Source organism: Aquarana catesbeiana, linkage group LG08, assembly GCF_042186555.1.
Source record: "Aquarana catesbeiana isolate 2022-GZ linkage group LG08, ASM4218655v1, whole genome shotgun sequence".
Classification (NCBI taxonomy): domain Eukaryota; kingdom Metazoa; phylum Chordata; class Amphibia; order Anura; family Ranidae; genus Aquarana; species Aquarana catesbeiana.
In genome coordinates, this window is record NC_133331.1 from 26,674,378 (window position 1) to 26,692,748 (window position 18,371).

An 18,371-nucleotide genomic window follows, 5' to 3' on the forward strand; every position below is an offset into this window, starting at 1 on the left:
AGGCTTAAGCTGGTCATACACTAGTGGCATTTCATTACAAAAGCTTTTTTTGTAGAACCTTGGTTCAGTGTCCTAATCATTAATGAGGTGAAAACAATGTTTGTTTTTGGTCCAAGTGACAAGAAAAAGTTGAAGTAACAAGATGGAAATTTTGCCTTAAATTAACACATTTCTAACAATGTACAGTATGATTGATGGTGACGCCTTGTACCTCGTGCCCACCAGGATGTGGGTAAGCAGTATCGTTCTTCCCCCTTCTATATATAATATTTCACTTAATTGACATGTTGCATTAAACTTTGCTATTGTTTATGTTCTTGGTAGAGTTATACTGTTCTTGATCATCTGTTAATCAAATTACAGATACCCTCCTGATAAAGTGGCAATAGTCCGCAAAACTAGTTGAGATGTTATCTGTGATCAACTATCTCACTGCGATCTCCTCTGTTTGGGGATCATTGTCTTGGTAATATATATGGACTGTTATCATGCTTTTAACCTGTAAATGAGGATTATTTTTGTATTAATAAACTTTTGCAGTACTTTTATATATCTGCCTACACCATTGAATGTATTTGCCTTACCGTACCGAGATAGTCCAATTGCCCCTTTTCTCTTGGAAAGCTTGGTTGGGGACCAAGCTCCCGATCTCTTTATTTCCAAATTCTGGATGATAGTACATATGTCTTTTTACCTTCATTATTGACCACAGAGGCTACCCCCTTTTTCAATGTACAGTATGAGGTTTTTGAATGGGAAATTATGTTCATTCCAAAGCTGAATGTTAAAATCACATACAATTTTGAAGTCTTTGTAGGCATTATTGAGTGTGCTGATTAGACTTTTTGTACAACTGTTTGTATGGAAATCTAAAACTCAAAATATTTCAGTTAATGACAGAGTCTAATGCTAATATCACATCTCACCTGTCTCATAATAATCAAACACTCTCACAGTACCAGGCTTCAGGTATGTAACCTCGATGTCCTGTTCTATCTGGATGTTGATATGTACAGGATCATGTCCTATCTAAGGAGACAAAAAGACACAAATTAGGGCTGAATATATCCAAACAATACATGACAAAATAACTTCTAATAACATTTGCTGAAAATCGAGTCACTGTTTCTCTCCCATCCACAACAAATAGGTGTGTTGGAAGACTTCAAATAAACAAAAAATATATTTCTGCGCTGGTCTGATAATGAATTGATGCAACCCAAATCCTGGACTGGAAAAAAAACACTAAACAAAAAAACAATGGTGCACTGTTCCGTTAAATAATCTCAGCATGTGTGACCATGTATTGAGAAAAATAAGTGATACAATCTAATTGAATGATACTCCTTTCTTGAATGTATTATATATACACTGTGCTGTAAACTAAAATTCCACAAAAATTTCACCGTAATCAGAGAAACTGTCCTTTGGGGACCGATTTCAGCCACTGATGATGATGGCAGCTGTCTGTCTGGATATACCCGTTACGGTCCGTGGGCTTAAAAAACGTTTTAAGGATCAGTTGTCTGTTAACTATGGACACTTCAAGGTCGAGGAAGTGTATAGTTTTAAAACTTGCCTCAAAGCACAGAGAGATAGAAACATCTCGGTTATGGCGAAATTGCAGTAACATCGAGGATTTCCAGTCACAGTCCCAAATTCTTAGAGAAAGATTTATAGAAAAGGGATATAGACCATCCGATCTCGATAATACTATTAGGGAAGTCAGGGAAGTGAACAGGGATTCTCTTTTGAGCGATCGCCCCAAAACACCGGGCGATAACCCATATAAATGGTCGTTCTTTATTGTATTTTCCTCCCAATATAAAGAGGTCAAAAAGATTTTGGATAGGCACTGGAAGGTTCTGAAAAATGACCGAGTTCTAGGTCCTGTTTTACCGGACCGGGCTAGTATTATCTTTCGGGGGGCACGTTCGATACAAGGGGAAATTGCCCCCAATGTTATAGACTCCCCCCAGACTGTTTCTTTCTTTCAAGACTGTAAAGGATACTTCCCGTGTAGAAAGTGTAACGTATGTTTACACAATACAAGTAAGAGATGTAAAACAATGACTTTCCAGTCTATGGTTACATCCAGAGAGTACAGTATGAAACATTTCACCACATGTGCTTCCCGATATGTTGTCTATCTTATCACATGTCCATGTGGTAGACAGTATGTTGGGCGTACTACCAGAACCTTCTCGATTAGGGTCAATGAACATATTGCTAAAATTAAGAAGGGCTGTATTAAGCACACCGTTCCCCATCATTACTTAGAAAGTCACAATAGGGACCCTAAGGGTACTTCCTTTGTCATTATAGACAAATTTGTTCCTCATTGGAGGGGTGAGTCTCATCTGAGGGGTGTGTCGCGGCTCGAAACGTATTGGATTTATGAGCTCAGGTGCTTCTCGCCGCACGGTATAAATGTCGAGTGGGACATTAATAGTGGGACATTAATAGTTTCATTAACCGAACGTGAGGGGTACTGTAGGTTCTCGAGCCGCGGCACACCCCTCACCCTGTGTTACTTTTCTGGTATTATGTTAGTGTTCATACTCCATGTGCTTGTTTTATCCCTTTTTCCTTTGGAGTTTTTGAACATTTTTGGGCTCTGTTTTATTATGTCTAGTTTTAGTAGATTATAATTTTTGGGCTCTGTTTCATCATGTCAGATTATACTATACTAAGTTCTGATACCTCACCTCAGCAGAGGTCTACCATGATATACCAGTACATCTGGTTTCAGTGTAAGCTATTATGCAATGTCATCCAATATACTCTTAGGTTGACATTTCTGTACCTTTATTTTATTTATAATTTTCTTTCCCTTTATGACAGTTTATCTGAGTCTGTCCAAGTGATCGACTTGGTATGTTGGTTAAGTTGTCCTGACCCTTGGGAAGGATTGCCACCTACCGATTATTGTAGGTTACATTGTACCAATTATAACACAACCCTTTCAACCTTGGGGCTTATGGTCCTCTTGGAACGGTTAGACAGGTGTCATTGCTGGGTCCCCATTGTGAGGGCCAGAGCGTGCATCACTGTGTCTGAGCTATAGGGATTAGCTCGGGTATAGTGGTGGGAGAGTTCATTTGTCTAATGTAGGTTGTTTTGTAGGTAGTTCCTTTCTCCCTTTTTTCCCCTACTTCCACCTACTAAGCGGGGTCCAATCTAAATGTGGACACTTATTGGGTCCTCGTGACGGGTCACCTTTGTGGCTATGACTATGGGGGTTTAATAGAATTTTCCCCGTGCTGTTGCGTTATCCTGGCACCGGCATTGGCCGTTGCCATGGTAGTGTGTATTGTATGGGGAACGTAGTAATGACAGGAGGGGGAGTGGTCAGACATCTAGTGCATTTGTTATTGGCTCGGCTGGCCCTGATCATTGATTAGTCGGGCTTTGAGCTGCCGCCCGCCCCTCTCCACTCAGAGGCTTGGAGCGCATGCTCCTTGAGAGAGAGGCCAGCAGCGCATTGGTTGTAGGCTGGTTCCTCTCCCACACGCACTTCCGAGGCTTGGTACGCACGCCCCACGTGATGGCCGCGGGGAACTTCAGCGGCGCAGTACTCGCCGGCTGTGTTTTTCCCCGGTCACGTGTTTCAGACACGTGGAACGCAAGCCCTGCTATGAACTTGAGGCTTGAAACGCAAGTCGAGTTTTGTTATTTAATATTCACGACCCCCCCTCATTGTAATCCCTTAGAAATAACCCCCACTTATGGTATATTCTGGGCTTTGGCTGTGTTCTAGTTTATACAGGCACAATCACAGTTTAAGCCAGCTTAGAGTGTTTATAACATTTAATCCTCCACTTCCGGTCCCGCCATGACGGGGGCGGACCCAATTATCTGGCATGGGGATTTACAGTTTATGTATATGGGCAATGTGGGGTTGCTGTTTTATGCCCCAGTTGAAGGCTTTTGAGTCGAAACGCGTAGGCGTTTGAGCTTCCCACATTGCCATTGTTTTTTTATTCAGTGATCACTTTTATTCGTACGGTTTTTATTCAATAAATCCCTTTAAAATTTTTGACCTACGCCATGTGGAGCCCCTTTTTTTCTCTTTCCTCCATGAATACTTCCATGATGGGGCGTTCCTGACCCCTTGAACCTGCCGAGAACGGGAGAGTGTGTGAGCGAGCTGATAACCCCCACCGGCGACTGCCCTGGCTATCGATGACCGTGACTCAGGCCAACTTCACCCATTGGAGATCGTGACCTAGGGAGAACCTCCGGGGAGAATACATGGGAGATCATTCCCACAAGCTCGGATAGATGTACAGCCGTATGGCAGATATGTCCCACATGATCTGGTAAGAGTATTTACTCTACAAGTTTATGTCATTTTACCTCTGATTGCTGTGATATCCAGTCTTCAGTCAACATCTTATTTTCAAGCATTTCTCTCGTCTGAGAAGACTCCTTCCATGTACACCTATTACCAGTGTTCTTTTTGTGGCTTTAATACGTTGAGGTCAACTTTTACCTCTGGACACTCTTGAACTTAGTGTATTCACTTTGGACATTTTGGTATACCTCACAGGTGTATATTGTGTTGAGCAATTTCACTGCATTTACTTTCATCATTGTTTTATTTCCAAGACCCTGAAACTGAGCTGCAGCACGGTTGCCAAGACCATACAGTGTTTTAACAGGGCAGGGTCCACTCATAACAGGCCTCACCATGGTCGACCAAAGAAGTTGAGTGCACAATGTGCTCAGAGTCATATCCAGAGGTTGTCTAAACCAACTCTATGTATAAGGGGCCCCCCAAACCTCAAGTGCCCCCCCCCAAGATCTAAATCTGACCTAGTGGAGAAACCTCCCATTTAATAGTGCCTGCATAGTTGTTGAGAAAGAAAATCACTTGGTAGAGCCAGCTGCATGACCCGAATGATATTTTGGTTGACTGTAATGCCCCGTACACACGGTCGGATTTTCCGACGGAAAATGTGCGATTGGAGCGCGTTGTCGGAAAATCCAACCGTGTGTGGGCTCCATCGGACTTTTTCCATCGAATTTTCCGACACACAAAGTTTGAGAGCAGGCTATAAAATTTTCCGACAACAAAATCCGATCGCGTCAATTCCAACCATGTGTGGACAATTCCGACACACAAAGTGCCACGCATGCTCAGAAGAAATTCCGAGACGGAACTGCTCGGTCTGGTAAAATTAGCGTTCGGAATGGATAGAGCACTTTCGTCAGGCTGCAATGTTTAAAATTGTTTAATACAGCACATTCTCTTCTTCTTTATAATGCTAGAAGAATGAAGTAGTTTTGATGCTCATATTCACAGAGTTCTTACAAACGTATTTCTTTATTATTTATCATGATTCCCTTAATATATTTTGATTTGTCACATTTGACAAAATTTTTGGGGGGGTTTTTATTTTTGTTTTGTATTTTTTTCAAGGCTGATTTTTTTTTGGTTTTGTATTTGTTTCAAGGCTTTTTTTTTTTTACTCCAGAATATTTTTATGTGTGTTTTGTGTGTCAAGTTACCACAACACCATTATTATCTTGTATTAATTAATCTCAAGGAGGTTGTTTGGTGTTGGTGTCTCTTGTTAATTTCACATTGTATTTTTGAAATGTACCTGCCTCCTCACAAACAAACTGTCCTTTTTGAAGGAAAACACACATAGGAGAGTATAATTGTAACAAAATTTCCTTTATTAAGGGCTCAGAACCAAACAAAGAGGGAGGCATCGCTGGAGAAACAGCAGAAATTGGCAAAGCCTTGGACCCCCAGGGCAGACATCAATTCTTTTACAGCAAAATTAGTGGCCTGAGGAGTCCTTATCTAAAGGAGTGCAGTCTGGTCCAGAAGTCCCAGAGATCCGGAAAGCAGCAGATGACATCTATGTCCCCAGGCTGTGGTACTACAAGAGGCTGCATATTTTTCCAGACCAGACTGAGCACAGGGCCATTACTCTCTGGTCTTCCTTCCACGCTTCCTTCCACGCTGTGGCTCTGGTGTTGGAGATGTGGCAGGAGGAGGAGTAGGACCTGGAGGAGCAGGAAGAGGAGGAGGAGTAGGACCTGGAGGAGCAGGAGGAGGAGTAGGACCTGGAGGAGGAGGAGGAGGAGGACTATGTGTGAGGTCACAAATGTGGGTTGCACACGTGATTTGGCCCCTCAACCCCTTATTTAGAGCTTCCAAAATTAAGAACTCACACAGGAGTCATTGGCCCTCCTCCATCTGCATTATTATGCATGCAGTTATGACAGCAAAGTCCTCCTCCACACTGTTGGGTGTTCTGAGGGCCTCTGTAGCCTTCCAAAAGAGGCCTATTGCTGCCTAGTCCAGGTTACTCCTCTTCCTGCCACTTTGTCTTTGAAGCTGTAGGGGAGGGACCTGCATATCAGGCAGTCTGCTTGGCCCAGCCACCTCCTGGCTGAGACTTCCCTGTGTATAGAAAGGGACATGGTTTTAGTTTTTGCATCATCAATCACAATCATAAATTAGTACTCTAAACTAACATCTAGTTAACATCATTGATTGGACAACCAGAAATATTTAGAAGAATGCTATACCTGGCTCCAGCTGGGCTCCTCCACATGTTGCTGCCTGGAAGGCCCAGGTTGGGTGTCAGAAGTCTCAGCTGGGGGGGAAGGAAGCGTGGAAGGAAGACTGGAGAGTGCTGGCCTGGGTTCAGTCTGACCTGCCAGAAAATGCAGTCCGTCATAGTACCACAGCCTGGGGACATAAATGTCATCTGCAGCTCCTGATCTCTGGGAATCCTGGACCTTCTTGTGCTCCCTTAGATAAGTTCTCCTCAGGCCACCGATTAGGATCTTCAAATAGGTGATGTCTGCCGTGGGGATCACCGTCTTCACAAATTCCAACAAATTATCCAGCGCTGCCTTCCTCTTTGTTTGGTTCTTATATTCAGGGTGGTTTATCTGCCACAGACAGGACAGCTCCCTGAACATATCTATGAAGATTGGCATAAAGTCCTGATCCTTCAAGATATCCATTTTCACTGCAAGACACAACACAAGACAAACCCTAATGTCAGCCTAAAGTCTTCTAAACTTGTGCAAATACAGGCCTCAATCTAGAAGCAGTATAGGCCCAAGTTTAGATCTTACCTTCGTTATCACGATCAGCGCCTCCAATACTCCTTCCTCCGCTCACAGATTGTACGTACTACACACGCGTGTTACGCTTTATAGACACTGTGCATGCGTGAAACTCCACCCACCCCTGATGTTCTTTCTAGTCTATTCTCTGCCCCTTCTCGTTTGGCGCAGTGGGAGAAGAGCACATGGCGGAGACACAGCAGGTGCGTGCTAATTACAGCAACGGAAAGCCCGGAGGAAAGCCTGGAGCCAGAAATGTCCCGATCCAGAAGAAGACGATTTAAGGCATCAAATATGTCCTTTGGGGAGATGTTGGAGATGGTGGACATCCTGAAGAAGACCGAAAGTGGTCAAGAGTCTGCACCGGAATTTCGGGGTATGACGATCGAAAGATCAGCTCAGGAAGCGGTGGTCGGACCTCAAATTAAGAGAGCATGAGCAGTACAGAAGGATCCGGAGAGTGCTGCAAAAAAAGAAGTAGTTGTCCTGCGTTCCTATTCTTTATTTTTATTACGTTCATGCTGCTCTATGTGCTTTTCTTAACTGTTGTCCAGTTTAAATTGTCAACTTTCATGTTCATGGGCACATTATTCGTTTGTATAAAACATTGTTCGTTCGGCCTAGAAAACACCATTGTTTTGGCCATATGCATTTGCCAACATTTTTTATGGCCTACTTGTCAGAAAATAATTTGGTTGTGTAGATGGGTTTGTAACTAGAATGAAATGCAAACTAGATTCTGTGTAAGGAGAGGACACTCAGCAGTTTTCACATCTGGACGCTGGAGCACTAGTGTGGGACACAAGAACACCCTTTTTATTAGGGGGACCCACACAGGTGCTCCAGTGTATACTATAGGGGTGTCTCCATTTGTGAAGCTTGTACTAAACAGGTAAAGTATTGAAGCTTGACAAAGGACACTTAAAATTCTACATCTTGGAACTCTGGCAAAATAAAGAATTGTACCCCACTTCCAAGCAATGTTTCATATTCCTATTTCTGCCATCAAATATCTGTGTGCTAAGTATACCTATTTTTTTTTACATAGGGGATAAAAGACTCGGAGGACACCCCTCATCTGAGGAGACCAGAGACCCCCCACATCATGAAGAAGTGGAGACCCACCAAAGCCAACAGGAGGAGGAGGAGGAAGAAGATGTGGTGGAACTAGTCACCACAGGTGAGTGTCTGCGACCACAGGCTCAGGTAAGAGATGGATGCCGGCATATTTATAATACATGGTGTGTTTTTGTTTCTATCTTTTTAGGTGATCATGATGTTGTGGATCCAGGGCATTTCACCTCAGAAAGTGCACAGATCCTGATTGGGGAGATCATGGGGTATAATAGGGACTTGGAAAACATCCAGAAAAGCATCAATGATGTTAAAAAAAAAATTAAGAACATCATTGATGTTTTAGGGAGAGTTTAAAACCCCTCAAAATCCCTTTGTTTTTTGGTGCTTTTTGTGAGCTAAAAATTTTTACCATTTTTTACATATTTGCGAAAAGCCAAATTTTGAAGATGCACACAGTGTGTCATGTGCCAACTGCCATCACGGGAGATCAATGTGTGCGTTTTGGGGGTGCAACCCATTCCTCAATAATAAAGTAGCTGTGAGGAAGGGGTTGCACTCACAAAACACGTCCCTTGATCCCCCGTGATGGCAGCTAGCACATGTTGACATTCGGCAATTGGTGTGCATCTTCAAAATTTGGCTTTTCTAGGGGTGACTTCACCCCATCTGAATGCAATATCAAACACAGTCTGTAAATACTCATGTCTGATATTGCCTTCAAGTTCTACCAAATGTGAACTTTGTAAGTTCAAGATTTGTGTCTTTCTTGTTGGTTTTAAACATGCCTGTTTTATCTTAAATGGACATTTCTACTTTTTCTAATGTGACCCCAAAAATTGTTATACAACAAACATGTTGGTTTGTTTTAAAAACCTTTTCTAAATGCACATGTGATTGTGCTGGTATTAAAAAGATTGTTAATCAAGAATGTGTGGATTATTGTTTCAACGCTCAAAAACTTTTGTTGTGCTCTAATTGGTGTTTTCTGTGACAATGGGGGTTATTTCCTAAGGGAATATCCACTTTGCACTACAAGTGCAGTTTCAACTGCACTTGTAGTGCAAAGTGTCTTTGCCTTTAGTAAATAACACCCAACAATGCTTTGTAATGTTACACAATCACACCAGTTTCAGGACTCACCACATTTCTGTCAGGGTCAGCTAAAAGAAACACAAGCAGTAAATGTCACCAAAGATTTTAGTAGTTACATTTTTTTTTAATTTGAAAAAGGTTTCAGACATTGTCTGGCATATTGATAGCCCCCCTACCCGCAAATTATTCAAGGTATCTTAGCCGGAAATCACGGGCACTCGGGGGGGGGCAAGCCAGGACGGCCACTTTCAAGCGCCATCAGGGTTGATTCATTTAGAATTCCGGCCTCAGGCCCAACTGAGCCAGTATAGTTGGCAGAATGTTGCCATAAAAAGTTGTGTATAACACAACATGCCAGGATGATATGATTCAGTTTGTACTCCGCCATGTGTATGGGTGTAAGAAATAGGCAGAACCGGCTGACCATGATTCCAAACGTGTTCTCCACCACTCTTCTGGCTCTGGCCAGCTGGTAATTAAAAACCCTCTGGTTCGGGGTGAGGGTCCTCATCGGGAATGGCCACATAAGATGGTCCCCCAGCGCAAATGCTTCATCCGCAATGAAGACGAATGGGAGTCCTTCCACATTGTCTTCTGGAGGTGGCAAGTCCAAGCTGCCATTCTGGAGACACCTGTAGAACTCCATCTGGGTAATGACTCCACCATCGGACATCCGGCCATTCTTTCCCACGTCCACATACAGGAACTCGTAAGTAGCCGACACCACCGCCAACATCACAATACTATTGAACCCCTTATAGTTGAAATAGTATGACCCGAGTTGGGTGGTGGGACGATGTGGACGTGTTTCCCATCAATTGCCCATCCGCAGTTAGGAAAGTCCCACCGCTGGGCAAAGTGAGAGGCCACAGTCTGCCATTACTGTGGCGTGGAAGGAAACTGTGGAGTCAAACAACCAAAAAAAATTAGTCATTTTGCACATAAACAGGGAAAGCAGATTAGACACAAACATTCTTGGCCAACATCAGGATAACATTTATTTGAGGGAGTTTTTAAAGACCAAAGTATAAGGTACACCTATCAGATTCCCCCTCCCCCCTCTCATGGGCCATTTCTAACATTTTAGGGGGGAGCTCTTGGACAGGTAACCCTCTCCACTTCATTGAGAGATGAATGCCTAAATAATGTGTATTACTTTGGTGTATGGGTTTGGCAAAGTCAGCAGATAGATGATTGAGGATAGATAGAGAATTGGTATCAGCTGACTTAGCAGTTGGGGGGAGGGAGGGTTCCAAATGATTTGGGGACCCCCCAAAAAAAGCCTCTGGCACTCTGCCTGAATTTAAAGCACAAATCACATTTAAAAACATTTTAGGGGGTGTTTGGGGTAAAGCACTACTATAGAGCTGATAAAATACATTGTTAAGTGACTACATGAGGTGAGCCAGGAGACCATGCTGGGGCGGTAGGTAAATGCAAATATGTATGAAGGAGAAAAAAAAATTACATAAAAATCCAGCATGCATGAGAACAAAGGGGACATTCACAGCATATTCCAATCATGGTAATTAGGGAATGAGGAAAGAAATACAATATATTATCAAACATTAAATACAATAAAATGTGAGATTAAAGGATACAAATCTTACCTTAATATACTCCTTCTGCAGGACCTGGATGATGGCAGAACAGGTCTCCGGGATAATGATCCCCAGAGCCTGGGGGGAGATGCCCATCGAGAACTTGAGGTCCTGCAGGCTTCTCCCCGTCGCCAAGTACCGCAGGGTGGCGACTAGCCTCTGCTGCGGAGAGTGATGGCTTGCCTCATGCAGGTATCCTGCCTGCTAATATAAGGGGTCAGCAAAGCCAACAAACTGTGAAATACAGGGTCCATCATCCTGAGAAAGTTCCTGAAATCATCAGGATTGTTCTCACGGATCTCACGGAGCAAAGGCATATGACAGAACTGGTCATGCTGGAGCAACCAATTCTTGGTCCATGAACTCCTCTCCACCCTGTTCATGGACTGGACTTGTGTCAAGGTAAGGACCCCAACACCAAGCCCCCACACAGCACGAACTTTACGAGGAGTACGTATACGCAACATGGCTACAAAACGGTCGGCTGCTCAGAATGCAGTAACAGAACGCACAGCAAGGCCTGTGAAGAGCGACCTGAAAAACAGTAACTAACGAACAAGAACACAATGATAAGAGTCACGCATAACTCGCTGCATGCACTGAAGAGCAGATACAAACCCACAAGCACAAACTGAACAGCAGAAAACGATCTGAAAACCACGAGTCTGAAAAAGCGCGAATCGTCTCTCACCAAACTTTTACTAACACGAGATTAGCAAAAGGAGCCCAAAGGGTGCCACGCTTGGTTCTGAACTGGCCTTTTCTAGTCTTGTCATACGTGGTGTACGTCACCGCGTTCTTGGCGATTGGAAATTCCGACAACTTTGTGCGACCGTGTGTATGCAAAACAAGTTTGAGCCAACATCCGTCTGAAAAAATCCATGGATTTTGTTGTCGGAATGTGCGATCAATGTCAGATCGTGTGTACGGGGCATTAGTGTGGTATTCTGATTACCCCTGTAAGGGGGCATTCTTCCCATTGGCCAATGACTGTCAATTCATTGATTTTAGCAGGTTTTCCCTAAGCCCTGAAAATAATTTCAAGAGTTCTTCTGAGGGAAAAAAAAAGCTTAAGAAAGAGTTCACTATAGGGTTCCCCTTTACTTCTTCCCCAGCAGACACATAAAGGGTCAATGCAAGGAGGTGAAAGGAATAGTTAGAAGAGCATAGCAAATAATTATCTACTCCTAGAAAAGGGAACTGCCTTCTCCAGAGGAACTCATTTTTTTGCACAAGCTTAAGGAATGTAGCAACTGAATAACAAAAAAATCACTCATGATAGGAAAATGTTGCAAAAAGGCATTTAAAATACTTGAGTTTACTGTGGTTTTGCTTATTTTTTTTAAGATGGTGCCAAGGTCTTTGATGCCGCGTACACACGATCAGACTTTACGGCATACTTGGTCCGGCGTACCGGATTTCGTTGGACAATTCAATTGTGTGTGGGTTCCAGTGGACTTTGTTTATCAAAAGTTTGACGGACTTAGATTTGAAACATGTTTCAAATCCATCCGACAGACTCGAGTCCGGTCAAAAAGTCCGCTCGACTGTATGCTAGTCTGACGGACAAAAACCGAGGCTAGGGCAGCTATTGGCTACTGGCTATGAACTTCCTTGTTTTAGTCTGGTCGTACGTCATCACGTACGAATCCGTCGGACTTTGGTTGATCTTGTGTAAGCAAGTCCGTTCATTCGGAAAGTCCGTCGTAAAGTCCGTTGAAAAGTCCGCCGGGCAAAGTATGCCATAAAGTCCGGTCGTGTGTACGCAGCATTAGAACTAGGAATAGGCTGAATTATAGGGAATTAGCAAAAGGATTTCAGACTACTGCAAGACCTCATTCAGCAAAGCTATCTATTTTCACTGTCTATACCCTGTAAAACTATCAACACTCAGATGTTGAAATCAGACTGAAATTGCCTAACGGAAGATCTTTTCAGTAGTTATTGTATTGAATTCTCTTGCCCCTAAATATAATAAAACCCCATAAAACACAAAGGGAAATGGCAATGACATACCTCTCTTAGTGAGCTCTTCACAGGAATATAGCCAGACAACATCTTCACCTTTATAATAGCCATGTTGGATGTCTTTCGAGCACCTGTGTATCTGCAAATATTTTTAAAAAGTTGTAGCATGATTTTATTGTTCAGTATGAGACCCCCAAAACATCCCAGAAAATTACAGTTATGAAGTCATCATCATTTCTATTTTTCTTTTGTTGATTATCCTGCAGAGCTTTATAGATGTATGTTCTGTCATCTTTCTCTTTTTTGTAATTTTAGTGCAGCTCCAGGATTTGGTTACTCTTATTCTCGTCATGAGTGCCTCCTACCACTAGGCGAACTAGGCAGCTGCCTAGTGCACATTGCCACCTAGAGCGAAGCCACGGCCGCTGGTTTTTTAACATACAGTACGTCCAAGTGTTACCAAACAACAGAAATGGCAATACTTATATTTCTGCAAATATATATTGTATACATATTCAGCAGCTTTTCACTAAATGTATTTATTTTAATTATTACTGTTGAGTAGGGATGAGCCGAACACCCCCCTGTTCGGTTCGCACCAGAACATGCGAACAGGAAAAAAGTTTGTTCGAACATGCGAACACCGTTAAAGTCTATGGGACACGAACATGAATAATCAAAAGTGCTAATTTTCAAGGCTTATATGCAAGTTATTGTCATAAAAAGTGTTTGGGGACCTGGGTCCTGCCCCAGGGGACATGGATCAATGCAAAAAAAAGTTTTAAAAACGGCCGTTTTTTCAGGAGCAGTGATTTTAATAATGCTTAAAGTCAAACAATAAAAGTGTAATATCCCTTTAAATTTCGTACCTGGGGGGTGTCTATAGTGTGCCTGTAAAGGGGCACATGTTTCCTGTGTTTAGAACAGTCTGACAGCAAAATGACATTTTGAAGGAAAAAACTCATTTAAAACTACCCGCGGCTATTGCATTGCCGACAATACACATAGAAGTTCATTGATAAAAACGGCATGGGAATTCCCCAAAGGGGAACCCCGAACCAAAATTTAAAAAAAAAATGACGTGGGGGTCCCCCTAAATTCCATACCAGGCCCTTCAGGTCTGGTATGGATATTAAGGGGAACCCCGGCCAAAATTAAAAAAAAAAAATGACGTGGGGTTCCCCCTAAATTCCATACCAGACCCTTCAGGTCTGGTATGGATTTTAAGGGGAACCCCGCGCCAAAAAAAAAAAAAAAACGGCGTGGGGTCCCCCCAAAAATCCATACCAGACCCTTATCCGAGCACGCAACCTGGCAGGCCGCAGGAAAAGAGGGGGGGACGAGAGTGCGGCCCCCCCTCCCTCCTGAACCGTACCAGGCCACATGCCCTCAACATTGGGAGGGTGCTTTGGGGTAGCCCCCCAAAACACCTTGTCCCCATGTTGATGAGGACAAGGGCCTCATCCCCACAACCCTGGCCGGTGGTTGTGGGGGTCTGCGGGCGGGGGGCTTATCGGAATCTGGAAGCCCCCTTTAACAAGGTGACCCCCAGATCCCGGCCCCCCCCCTGTGTGAAATGGTAAGGGGGTACATAAGTACCCCTACCATTTCACGAAAAAAGTGTCAAAAATGTTAAAAATGACAAGAGACAGTTTTTGACAATTCCTTTATTTAAATGCTTCTTCTTTCTTCTATCTTCCTTCATCTTCTGGTTCTTCTGGCTCTTCTGGTTCTTCTGGTTCTTCCTCCGGCGTTCTCGTCCAGCATCTCCTCCGCGGCGTCTTCTGTCTTCTTCTCCTCGGGCCGCTCTGCACCCATGGCATGGGGGGGAGGCTCCCGCTCTTCTCTTCTTCTCTTCTTCTTTTCTTCTTTTCTTCTCTTCTTCTCTTCTTCTTCATTTTCTTCTCCGGGCCGCTCCGCAATCCATGCTGGCATGGAGGGAGGCTCCCGCTGTGTGACGGCGCTCCTCGTCTGACAGTTCTTAAATAACGGGGGCGGGGCCACCCGGTGACCCCGCCCCCCTCTGACGCACAGTGACTTGACGGGACTTCCCTGTGACGTCACGGGGAATGCCACAGGGAAGTCCCGTCAAGTCACCGTGCGTCAGAGGGGGGCGGGGTCACCGGGTGGCCCCGCCCCCCCGTTATTTAAGAACTGTCAGACGAGGAGCGCCGTCACACAGCGGGAGCCTCCCTCCATGCCAGCATGGATTGCGGAGCGGCCCGGAGAAGAAAATGAAGAAGAAGAGAAGAAGAGAAGAAAAGAAGAAAAGAAGAAAAGAAGAAGAGAAGAAGAGAAGAAGAGAAGAGCGGGAGCCTCCCCCCCATGTCATGGGTGCGGAGCGGCCCGAGGAGAAGAAGACAGAAGACGCTGAGGAGGAGATGCTGGACGAGAACGCCGGAGGAAGAACCAGAAGAACCAGAAGAGCCAGAAGAACCAGAAGATGAAGGAAGATAGAAGAAAGAAGAAGCATTTAAATAAAGGAATTGTCAAAAACTGTCTCTTGTCATTTTTAACATTTTTGACACTTTTTTCGTGAAATGGTAGGGGTACTTATGTACCCCCTTACCATTTCACACGGGGGGGGCCGGGATCTGGGGGTCACCTTGTTAAAGGGGGCTTCGAGATTCCGATAAGCCCCCCGCCCGCAGACCCCCACAACCACCGGCCAGGGTTGTGGGGATGAGGCCCTTGTCCTCATCAACATGGGGACAAGGTGTTTTGGGGGGCTACCCCAAAGCACCCTCCCAATGTTGAGGGCATGTGGCCTGGTACGGTTCAGGAGGGAGGGGGGGCCGCACTCTCATCCCCCCCTCTTTTCCTGCGGCCTGCCAGGTTGCGTGCTCGGATAAGGGTCTGGTATGGATTTTTGGGGGGACCCCACGCCGTTTTTTTTTTTTTTTTTGGCGCGGGGTTCCCCTTAAAATCCATACCAGACCTGGAATTTAGGGGGAACCCCACGTCATTTTTTTTTTTTAATTTTGGCCGGGGTTCCCCTTAATATCCATACCAGACCTGAAGGGCCTGGTATGGAATTTAGGGGGACCCCCACGTCATTTTTTTTTTTAATTTTGGTTCGGGGTTCCCCTTTGGGGAATTCCCATGCCGTTTTTATCAATGAACTTCTATATGTATTGTCGGCAATGCAATAGCCGCGGGTAGTTTTAAATGAGTTTTTTCCTTCAAAATGTCATTTTGCTGTCAGACTGTTCTAAACACAGGAAACATGCGCCCCTTTACAGGCACACTATAGACACCCCCCAGGTACGAAATTTAAAGGGATATTACACTTTTATTGATTGACTTTAAGTATTATTAAAATCACTGCTCCTGAAAAAACGGCCGTTTTTAAAACTTTTTTTTGCATTGATCCATGTCCCCTGGGGCAGGACCCAGGTCCCCAAACACTTTTTATGACAATAACTTGCATATTAGCCTTTAAAATTAGCACTTTTGATTTCTCCCATAGACTTTTAAAGGGTGTTCCGCGGCATTCGAATTTGCCGCGAACACCCCAAATTGTTCGCTGTTCGGTGAACTTGCGAACAGCCAATGTTCGAGTCGAACATGAGTTCGACTCGAACTCGAAGCTCATCCCTACTGTTGAGGTTACCATCTAAATTTGCCTGGGAACCTCACATAGTATTTGGGCATAGGGATGGGTGAACGGTTCAACCCAAGCATGAGTTTAGGCAGAACATTTGCCTGTTCAGCCATTCGCCGAACAATCCAATTTGCAGGGTGTTCGCTGCACAGTGCATTTATTGCCCTGATTGGGCAAAGCTTTGCCCAATTAGGGTGCAGTGTAAGCTGATTGTTAAGGAACGGGGCTGGGAAGCCAGCCGCCATGTCCTTAACAACCGATGAGTCATCATCTGTCAAGGTGTTTCCCCACTGACAGGTGAATAAAAAAAAACTGTGTGGGCCCCCCAAAATCCATACCAGACCCTTATCCGAGCATGCAGCCGGCAGAACAGGAAAAGGGGAGGGGATGAGCGAGTGCTCCCTCCCACTACTGAACCATACCAGGCCACATGCCCTCAACATGGGGGGGTGGGTGCTTTGGGGCAGGGGGAGCTCTGCCCCCCCACATTAAAGCAACTTGTCCTCATGTTTTCTGTTGACTCTGCGGTAGTTGTATGTATCAGGGATGGGGGATAGACTGAGTATAGGACTGTGGTGGAAAACTTTGTCACATGGTGTGAGGTTAATCATCTGTATCTAAATGTGACAAAGACAAAGGAGCTGGGGTTGTGGATTTCAGAAAGAAGAAGACACCAGTGACCCCAATCTCTATCCAAGGAGTGGATGTGAAGGTAGTAGAGAGATACAAGTATCTTGGGGTGCGTATAGATAATAAGCTGGACTGGAGCAAGAACACTGAGGTGCTCTATAGAAAGGGCCAGAGCTGCCTCTACTTATTGAGGAGACTGAGGTTCCTTAACATCTGCCGGACGATGCTGAAGATGTTTTATAAGTCTGTGGTGGTCAGCGCTCTCCTGTATGCAGTGGCATGCTGGGGAAGCAGGCTTAGTGTGTCCGACATCAACAGACTCAACAAACTGATTCACAAGGCCAGTAATGTTGCTGGATTGCAATTGGATTCTTGTGTTGGAGAGGAAAATGTTGTTCAAGTCACGTTCTATCTTGGACAACTCCTCCCACCCACTCCACAATATGCTGGTCAGTCTGCGGAGTACCATCAGTGACAGATTTTTACATCCACAAGGCACCACAGGAAATCATTTTTGCCTGTGGCGATCAAGAAGATATATAATTCTTTTCTGTGAGGGCTGGAGGTGAAGATTTAATTCTGGTTGTTTATGATCAGGATTTTGTGTTGTTTTTATAGTATGTTCGTAATGTGTTGGTTATTATCTGGGGTGGTGTTAGAGAAAGTGGTGACTTATTTTTATTTGGTAGTTTGCCTGTTATTTTAATTTGTGTTATTTATTCTCTGTTGTATTTTAATTGTATGGATGTTTTATTTGTAGTGTAGTTTTAATTTTGTTATTTGGTGTTAATGGCTGTTATTGGTCATTTTGTTGTGTTTTTGCTTCTTGTTCAGTCTATTGTCGTGATCTTGTGTTGTCTTTGTTAAGTGTGTCTGTGTCGTAACAATTTCCCTTTGGGATTAATAAAGTATTCTGTGTTCTGTATGTTGGATGATGATGATAATAGTTATAATCACTCATATAGGACTGTTGTAAGACTACTGAATTATTAGAAATAAATTATTAAAGTAGCAAATACCTGAGACAGCTGTAAATGAAATAATATTTTTTAAAAAAGTACCATTTCAGTATTGTTTATAAAACAATAATTTACTAAATTGTAAGGCTCGGTTCACACGGGGGCGACTTGTCAGGCGACCTAGCCGCCTGACAAGTCGCCTCCCATTCTGTACAATGGAACCGTTCTAATCGGAGCGACGCAAGTCGCTCCGACTTAGAAGAAAGGTTCCTGTACTACTTTGGGGGCGACTTGCATAGACTTCTATACAGAAGTCGTCTTGCAAGTCGCCCTGGCAGTCGT

General features: G+C 44.0%; 2 protein-coding genes across 3 annotated transcripts in view; both read right to left on the reverse strand.

The window, feature by feature from the left end:
* Positions 1-18,371, reverse strand: part of LOC141105649 (alpha-2-macroglobulin-like protein 1) — a 583,128-nt gene that overhangs the window by 24,261 nt on the left and 540,496 nt on the right. For both annotated transcript variants that reach the window (XM_073595625.1, XM_073595627.1), the window contains exon 34: positions 927-1,029. In XM_073595625.1, coding sequence (XP_073451726.1) covers positions 927-1,029 — 103 coding nt within the window. The remainder of the gene's footprint in view (positions 1-926; positions 1,030-18,371) is intronic.
* Positions 12,819-18,371, reverse strand: part of LOC141105416 (alpha-2-macroglobulin-like) — a 162,132-nt gene continuing 156,579 nt past the window's right edge. Inside the window, 1 exon segment of the mRNA XM_073595279.1 lies at positions 12,819-12,975. Within this exon segment, the coding sequence (XP_073451380.1) occupies positions 12,834-12,975 (142 nt within the window). The 3' untranslated portion in view covers positions 12,819-12,833.